This window comes from Oncorhynchus masou, unplaced genomic scaffold, assembly GCF_036934945.1.
Source record: "Oncorhynchus masou masou isolate Uvic2021 unplaced genomic scaffold, UVic_Omas_1.1 unplaced_scaffold_1982, whole genome shotgun sequence".
NCBI lineage: Eukaryota > Metazoa > Chordata > Actinopteri > Salmoniformes > Salmonidae > Oncorhynchus > Oncorhynchus masou.
Genome location: NW_027008474.1, coordinates 36614 through 46775, shown reverse-complemented (window position 1 = coordinate 46775; position 10162 = coordinate 36614). Strand labels below are relative to the sequence as shown.

General features: G+C 43.7%; 1 protein-coding gene across 1 annotated transcript; it reads right to left on the bottom strand.

Moving 5' to 3' along the window:
• Window positions 1–7935: 7935 nt before the first annotated feature.
• LOC135532673 (gastrin-releasing peptide receptor-like) lies at window positions 7936–9884 on the bottom strand. Its single transcript, XM_064960144.1, is given in 3 exon segments — window positions 7936–8907; window positions 9502–9806; window positions 9809–9884. Coding segments are annotated over 3 exon segments (780 nt in total). The 3' UTR covers window positions 7936–8508.
• Between the last annotated feature and the right edge of the window lie 278 nt (window positions 9885–10162).

The following is a 10162-nucleotide window of genomic DNA, read 5'->3' as shown; positions in this document are numbered from 1 at the left end:
TTCAATCAATCCCTATCCCAGTCTGCTGTTCCCACATGCTTCAAGAGGGCCACCATTGTTCCTGTTCCCAAGAAAGCTAAGGTAACTGAGCTAAACGACTACCGCCCCGTAGCACTCACTTCCGTCATCATGAAGTGCTTTGAGAGAGTAGTCAAGGACCATATCACCTCCACCCTACCTGACACCCTAGACCCACTCCAATTTGCTTACTGCCCAAATAGGTCCACAGACGATGCAATCTCAACCACACTGCACACAGCCCTAACCCATCTGGACAAGAGGAATACCTATGTGAGAATGCTGTTCATCGACTACAGCTCGGCATTTAACACCATCGTACCCTCCAAGCTCGTCATCAAGCTCGACACCCTGGGTCTCGACCCCGCCCTGTGCAACTGGGTACTGGACTTCCTGACGGGCCGCCCCCAGGTGGTGAGTGTAGGCAACAACATCTCCAACCCGCTGGTCCTCAACACTGGGGCCCCACAAGGGTGCGTTCTGAGCCCTCTCCTGTACTCCCTGTTCACCCACGACTGCGTGGCCACGCACGCCTCCAACTCAATCATCAAGTTTGAGGACGACACAACAGTGGTAGGCTTGATTACCAACAACGACGAGACGGCCTACAGGGAGGAGGTGAGGGCCCTCGGAGTGTGGTGTCAGGAAAATAACCTCACACTCAACATCAACAAAACTAAGGAGATGATTGTGGACTTCAGGAAACAGCAGAGGGAACACCCCCCTATCCACATCGAAGGAACAGTAGTGGAGAGGGTAGTAAGTTTTAAGTTCCTCTGCATACACATCACAGACAAACTGAATTGGTCCACCCACACAGACAGCATCGTGAAGAACCTCAAGAGGCTGAAGAAATTCGGCTTGTCACCAAAAGCACTCACAAACTTCTACAAATGCACAATCGAGAGCATCCTGGCGGGCTGTATCACCGCCTGGTACAGCAACTGCTCCGCCCACAACCGTAAGGCTCTCCAGAGGGTAGTGAGGTCTGCACAACGCATCACCGGGGGCAAACTACCTGCCCTCCAGGACACCTACACCACCCGATGTTACAGCAAGGCCATAAAGATCATCAAGGACAACAACCACCCGAGCTACTGCCTATTCACCCCGCTATCATCCAGAAGGAGAGGTCAGTACAGGTGCATCAAAGCTGGGACCGAGAGACTGAAAATGCCACCACTAACATTGAGTGGCTGACTCAACTCCAGCCACTTTAATAATGGGAATTGATGGGAAATGATGTAAAATATATCACGAGCCACTTTAAACAATGCTACCTAATATAATGTTTACATACCCTACATTATTAATCTCATATGTATACGTATATACTGTATTCTATATCATCGACTGCATCTTTATGTAATACATGTATCACTAGCCACTTTAACTATGCCACTTTGTTTACATACTCATCTCATATGTATATACTGTACTCGATACCATCTACTGTATCTTGCCTATGCCGCTCTGTACCATCACTCATTCATGTATCTTTATGTACATATTCTTTATCCCCCTACACTTGTGTGTATAAGACAGTAGTTTTGGAATTGTTAGTTAGATTACTTGTTGGTTATTACTGCATTGTTGGAACTAGAAGCACAAGCATTTCGCTACACTCGCATTAACATCTGCTAACCATGTGTATGTGACAAATAAAATTTGATTTGATTTGCGACAAAGTATCAACTTTGTTCTGCCCGCTGCTACAATGTATCAACTTTGTTCTGTCCGCTGCTACAATGTATCAACTTTGTTCTGCCCTCTGCTACAATGTATCAACTTTGTTCTGCCCGCTGCTACAATGGATCAACTTTGTTCTGCCTGCTGCTACAATGTATCATGTATCAACTTTGTTCTGCCCGCTGCTACAATGTATCAATTTAGTTCTGCCTGCTGCTACAATGTATCAACTTTGTTCTGCCCGCTGCTACAATGTATCAACTTTGTTCTGCCCGCTGCTACAATGGATCAACTTTGTTCTGCCTGCTGCTACAATGTATCATGTATCAACTTTGTTCTGCCCGCTGCTACAATGTATCAATTTAGTTCTGCCTGCTGCTACAATGTATCAACTTTGTTCTGCCTGCTACTACAATGTATCAACTTTGTTCTGCCCGCTGCTACAATGTAACAACTTTGTTCTGCCTGCTGCTACAATGTATCAACTTTGTTCTGCCTGCTGCTACAATGTATCAACTTTGTTCTGCCCGCTGCTACAATGGATAAACTTTGTTCTGCTTGCTGCTACAATGTATCATGTATCATGTATCAACTTTGTTCTGCCCGCTGCTACAATGTAACAACTTTGTTCTGCCTGCTGCTACAATGTATCAACTTTGTTCTGCCTGCTGCTACAATGTATCAACTTTGTTCTGCCCGCTGCTACAATGGATAAACTTTGTTCTGCTTGCTGCTACAATGTATCATGTATCAACTTTGTTCTGCCCGCTGCTACAATGTATCAATTTAGTTCTGCCTGCTGCTACAATGTATCAACTTTGTTCTGCCCGCTGCTACAATATATAAACATTGATCACTGCCCGCTGCTACAATGTATCAAATGTACAAAAATAACAACAGAAGACTGATCAGGGTCTGCATCCCCCCTCGCCATCATGGCTAAATTAGATTTTAAAAAACTGGAGGAGGAAAAAATGCAGAGGAAGAGCAGACAGAGAGAAGGTGAGTGATGGCTGGAAGGGGATTACAGCTGCCACACATGATATGCCATGACACACACACACACACTCCCTCTCTCAATGTCTCTGTATCCTTCATAAACACACACCACTCTCCCTCACACCTTGTTCTCTCTCACTCTCACTCACACACACACACACACACACACACACACACACACACACACACACACACACACACACACACACACACACACACACACACACACACACACACACAGCTACCAACTTTAAAAACGTTAGGCACCAAACAGAATGTAAGGAGGACCAGAAGGAGATTGGTTTTTGATAGTCCAGGCTCACATTAGGCCTTTTGCATATGAATCTGACCTTTTTCAAGCACATCTCATGAGTAGCAGAGCATTTTCTTTTCTTCCTGTGCCAATCAAATTTGCCGACACCTACTATGAAGTTACCATGTTGTTAGCTAGCTAGGTAACATGACTGAACAACGTTGTTTGTTATCGAAACAATCATAGTGGCCCGGGATTAGTTTTAAAATGGCCCGCGACAATGTTTGTGAAATTATATCAAATGCATTATTGGCCAGGCGCACACAATTCACGGACATAAAGAGAAAATCCCTGGTCATCCCTACAGCTTCTGATCTGGAGGACTCACTAAACACACATGCTTTGTTTGTAAATGATGTCTGAGTAATGGAGTGTGCCCCTGACATTCCACCACTGACATTATTGGCCCGGCGCATACAATAGACTAGTCTACTTCCTGTTTCTTTAAAAAGTGTAATAGAATTTATAAATAAAACTTGACTTTATTAATGTTTTATAACAGGCGTCAGCTGGTTCTTTAGATCAGTAGGGCCGAGAAATGTGGTAGTATCATATGAAATGGTACTAAGGTATTATAAAATATTGGTGCCAGAAGTATCATGACGTTTAGTGTTGCTAGGTATATCAGTATCATGGTAATATCCCGGTAACAAATCTAAACCAAAGTAAATCATTTTAAGATTGTTCTATACATCAGTTGGGGTCTCTAGAAGCTTCCATACCAGGTCCTAAACCTAGCATTAAAGTGCATCCTTGTAGGTGTGAGGGCTAATATAGTCAAAATGTTTTCCTTGGGGTAAGTTTAGCCAATGGGAAGTTGAACACATTTTAATGAAAGCCTGGGATTTGTTTGATCTACAGTATACATTGAGTGTACAAAACATTACAAACACCTACCTAATATCGAGTTGCACCCCCCCCCCCTTTGCCCTCAGAAAAGCCTCAATTCATCGTGGCATGGACTACAAGGTGTTGAAAGTGTACCACAGGGATGCTAGCCCATGTTGACTCCAATGCATCACACGATTGTGTCAAGTCCTGTGGGGCTCAGTTACCCTCGAGGCTCAGTTACCCTCGTGGCTCAGTTACCCTCGTGGCTCAGTTACCCTCGAGGCTCAGTTACCCTCGAGACTCAGTTACCCTCGTGGCTCAGTTACCCTCGTGGCTCAGTTACCCTCGAGGCTCAGTTACCCTCGTGGCTCAGTTACCCTCGTGGCTCAGTTACCCTCGAGGCTCAGTTACCCTCGTGGCTCAGTTACCCTCGAGGCTCAGTTACCCTCGTGGCTCAGTTACCCTCGTGGCTCAGTTGGTAGAGCATGGCACCTGCAACCCCCGGGGTTGTGGGTTTGATTTCCACTGGGGGACCAGTATGAAATAAATGCTAATACAGTATACATGTACAGCACTTACTTTAGTTGGGCTGAATGGCCTTTGGGTGGTGGACTGTTCTTGATACACACAGGAAACTGTTGAGTAATGAAAAACCCAGTAGCATTGCAGTTCTTGACACACTCAAAACAGTGCGACTGGCATCTACTACTATACCCTGTTTTAAAGCACTTCAATTGTTTGCCTAACCCAGTCACCCTCTGAATGGCACACAATCCATGTTCCAATTGTCTCAAGACGTAAACATCCTTCTTTAACCCGTCTCCTCCTCTTCATCGACACTGATTGAAGTGGATTTAACAAGTGACATCAATAAGGGATCATAGCTTTAACCTGGACTCACCTGATCAGTCTATGTCATGGAAAGAGCAGGTGTTCCTAATGTTTTCTATACTCAGGACATCTTAAGCTTTCCAGAGAACATAAGATTATGAATCAACTGTCAAAATGGAGTTCAATCAGTGATCTGGGATGGTCTACCGGTCAGGGCAGCTGCCTGTACAAATAACACTACCTTGTCAGCGTGGATTTGATTCCAGCCCTTCTGGCACAAATCACTCAATTCCCGTTTTGACTTGATTTAGTAAGACGTTTCAAACATGGACAGATCCCTTGACAAGAACTGACTGCACCAGACACTTTTACAGACAGGTTTTCTTTAATGGAAAACATCAATCGGAAACTAATTCAATAATAACAGGTAGGTTACACCAACTGTAACGGGGTTCTTCCGTCGAATGGAACAAACTCCCTCACGAGGCGGACCAATTCCGGAGACACCTGAAACCCCACCTCTTCAAGGAATACCTAGGATAGGATAAAGTAATCGATTTAGGTTGAAGTTCATGGATTTTTTAATAAGAAAAACTATACATGAACAAACTACAAAACAATAACTGTGAAAACCCAAAACCAGTCCTGTGTGGTACTGACACAGGAGACAATCACCCACAAAACCCAACACCAAACAGGCTACCTAAATATGGTTCCCAATCAGAGACAATGACTAACACCTGCCTCTGATTGAGAACCATATCAGGCCAAACACAGAAACAGACAAACTAGACACACAACATAGAATGCCCACTCAGATCACACCCTGACCAAACAAAACATAGAAACATACAAAGCAAACTATGGTCAAGGTGTGACACCAACATTAGTTTCCATTCATACAAAGTGTTGTGTAAATGCCACAGTAGATTTGCTGTGGGAAACGAGGAAAAATATTAATTTCAATTCTACAGAATGCTTGTCAAATAGATAAATCACCCCGCCGGTCAAAAAGGACCAAGTTGTTCCGATGACAATACCAAACCAAGGTCGAACATCTCTTGAAAGACTTTGGTTGCAAGCAGGACAAAGACGTCGTCTTTTCGGGAGTGGTAGTGACTGTATTTACGGGTGAACTAGTGTCATGGAGGGTTGCAATGGGCTGCAATACATTCTGCAGGCTACCCGTTAGCCGATCCATTGTCACATTCTGTGCGTTTACACAGGCAGCCCAATTCTGAACACTCATTGGTCATTTGACCAATCAGATGAGCTCTGAAAAAGATCATAATTTTAAAGGTGTGATGTGATTGGTCAAAATACCGATTTTAGTGGGGAAAAAATCAGAATTGGGCTGCCTGTGAAAACCTATAGTAGGCTTCTGTTTGTGTTTCCCTGGCAGAGTGGATGAGCTGAGTTGGGCCATCAGTTGATTGCTAACCGACTGAACAGCTTGTTGAACAGCTGATTTTACCATCCCCACTCCTGCAATTCACACCCACCCTGTCTAATCACGCCGACAATGATTCGGTCATTATCATTCAAAGAATCTGTGAGTTTTCCCCACCCATGTGTTCACGTTAGAATTCTCCCACTGCATATCATCAGGCCCGGCCTATATCATTTTCATAATGCATGATCCTTATATTATAAACCTATTATTATTCGTGAAGGTCTTTTTTAAGAAGTGGGGCAGTCCCAGTCCTCTCATAACCTGTAGTTTTTATGTCACCCCTGGACAACACAGACACAGCAATACTGTATCCTGCCTATTGCTTACCTTCAACATATAATAAAACGATTGACTAAAAAGCTGATTTACCCCATACAAATATGTCCATTTGTTATAATCCACATAAGAATTCACACGAGACACACTGTAGCCTGAACTTAGCCTACAAAGACTATTTGAACTGACGCCCAGTAGACCTGCGGTCTAAAAATAGCCTGCATATTAACTGCACATATTGACCACATTACTGTACCACAGAGTTGTACCACATTACTGTATCACAGAGCTTACCACATTACTGTATCACAGAGTTCTACCACAGAGCTGTACCACATTACTGTATCACAGAGTTGTACCACAGAGCTGTACCACATTACTGTATCACAGAGTTGTACCACAGAGCTGTACCACATTACTGTATCACAGAGTTCTACCACCGAGCTGTACCACATTACTGTATCACAGAGTTGTACCACAGAGCTGTACCACATTACTGTATCACAGAGTTGTACCACAGAGCTGTACCACATTACTGTATCACATTACTGTACTGTACCACATTACTGTATCACAGAGTTGTACCACAGAGCTGTACCACATTACTGTGTCACAGAGTTGTACCACAGAGCTGTACCACATTACTCTATCACAGAGCTGTACCACATTACTGTATCACAGAGCTGTACCACATTACTGTATCACAGAGCTGTACCACATTACTGTACCACATTACTGTATCACAGAGCTGTACCACAGAGCTGTACCACATTACTGTACCACATTACTGTACCACATTACTGTATCACATTACTGTATCACAGAGCTGTACCACAGAGCTGTATCACATTACTGTACCACAGAGCTGTACCACAGAGCTGTATTACTGTACCACAGAGTACCACATTACTGTACCACATTACTGTACCACAGAGCTGTACCACAGAGCTGCACCACATTACTGTACCACAGAGCTGTACCACATTACTGTACCACAGAGCTGTACCACAGAGTAACATTCTGTCCACAACTGTGCCCAGCCCACATGGGCTTATAATGTACACCATATCAAGTATCAAAACATTACATGTTTGCCTTTAACAATTAAATGTGTAATTAGCAAACACACGTTCAAATACATAAAGGTTCACATACTGTTCAAATACATAAAGGTTCACACACTGTACAAATACCACAGAGCTGTACCACAGATGTACAAATACATAAAGGTTCACACACTGTACAAATACATAACAGTACACACACTGTACAAATACATAAAGATGTTCCACACACTGTACACAGAGCTGTACACAGAGATGTACAAATACATAAAGGTACCACACTGTACCACATAACTGTACCACAGAGATGTACAAATACATAAAGGTTCACACACATGTTCAAATACATAAAGGTACACACACTGTACAAATACATAAATGGTAATTAGCAAACACACTGTAAAATACATAAAGTTCAAATACATAAAGGTTCACACACTGTTCAAATACATAAAGGTTCACACACTGTACAAATACATAAAGGTTCACACACTGTTCAAATACATAAAGGTTCACACACTGTTCAAATACATAAAGGTTCACACACTGTTCAAATACATAAAGGTTCACACACTGTTCAAATACATAAAGGTTCACACACTGTTCAAATACATAACGGTTCACACACTGTACAAATACATAAAGGTTCACACACTGTTCAAATACATAAAGGTACACATACTGTTCTATGTAGGTCATCTATACAGCTGCTGTGGGATCTTGATTAAAGGCTCAATACAATCAAACAGGTCAGGAAACACTCGGGTGATTCCAGATTAGCGTCCATTTCAAAGGGTGAGCAATGTGAGACAGACAGACAGACAGACAGACAGACAGACAGACAGACAGACAGACTCCCACCCGACCATCTGCATACCACACTGGAACCTTTGATATCCCTTGGTCCTACCATCCGACTACACCTGTCTGTCTCACACTCTCTCCTCTTGGTAGACCTTTCTGTCTGTCTCACATTCTCTCCTCTTGGTAGACCTGTATGTCTGTCTCTCTCTTACCATCCACCCATCTGTCTCTCACACACTGTCCTCCTGACAGATGTGTTTTCCATTAATAAAGCTCAGACTGGCCACTGAGTGGTTGGTGGTCCTGAGGGAGGTCATGTGTGTGTTGTTCCTGTTCCTCCTCTGGCTCTGGGACCTCTTCGCCAGGGCTCGACAACAACAACACAGCTGCTTGTTGAACTGCTTCTGGAAACTCTTGCTGAGCAGGTAGAGGGCGAAGGGGTTGACACAGGAGTTAGTGAAGGCCAGGACACGGGCTCCCACGGTGAAGATGAAGTGGGCCATGGAGGTGTCCACTTCGGAGTAGTGGTAGGAGCGGTTGAGGTAGATCACGTGACAGGGGAGCCAGCACACGGCGAACAGGCCCACAAACACCAGGACGGTCTTGGCAAGGCGCTTCCTGGACTCTATCTGTGATGTTGTGGAGAGAGAGAGATGAAGATTAAGAAAATAGAAGAGATGATGAAGAATAAAAATAGAAGCGATGAAGAAGAAGAAAATAGAAGGGATGAAGAAGAAGAAGAAAATAGAAGAGATGATGAAGGAGAAGAAGAAGAAGAAAATAGAAGAGATGATGGAGAAGAAGAAGAAAATAGAAGAGATGATGAAGAAAATAGAAGGGATGAAGAAGAAGAAGAAAATAGAAGAGATGATGAAGGAGAAGAAGAAGAAAATAGAAGAGATGATGAAGAAGAAGAAAATAGAAAAATAAGAAGAGAAGAAAATGAAGATGATTGGAGAAGAAGAAGAAGAAAATAGAAGAGATGATGAAGGAGAAGAACTAGAAGAAAATAGAAAAAAGAACAAGAAGAAAATAGTAGAGAAGAAGAAAAATAGTGGAGATGATGGGGAGAAGAACAAGAAGAAAATAGTAGAGATGATGAGGGAGAAGAACTAGAAGAAAATAGTGGAGATGATGGGGAGAAGAACAAGAAGAAAATAGTAGAGATGATGGGGGAGAAGAACTAGAAGAAAATAGAAGAGATGATGAAGAAAGAGACCCACCTGTCTTCTGACGTGCACGTTGCCCTCCACCGGCATATTATAGGCACTCCTGATCAGGCTCCTGGCGATGAACAGGTAATAGACTGATATAACCGACAGAGGAATCACATAGAAGATGAGGAAGGAGGCCATGGAGTGGATCTTGGGATGCAGTTCACCATCGTGGGGATAGGGGGCGCAGGTGATGAAGGTCTCATTGGTGCTGTGGATGCTGAACGAGCGGAGGTCTGAGAAGACAGCCTCGGGGACAGCCAGGGTCATGGAGAAGAGCCAGATCACTGCAGCCCGCAGGACGATCCTCGCCGGGCGTTGGAGGCCTGGATGTCCATGGGCTTCACGATTGCCTTGTACCTGGAGGATGAGGAGGAGGAGGAAGAAGACATGATCTCCTCAACTTAGGCCACCTGTTCAGAAGTATGTGTGACGTATGATTCTTGATCTCTGCTTGCCTTATACAGATGTCTTGCTCGCACTTGGGTTGTGTCCTGAATGGCACCCTATTCCCTATGTGGAGCAATGCAATATAAAGGCACCCTATTCCCTATGTGGAGCAATGCAATATAAAGGCACCCTATTCCCTATGTGGAACAATGCAATATAAAGGCACCCTATTCCCTATATGGAGCAATGGAATATAAAGGCACCCTATTCCCTATGTGGA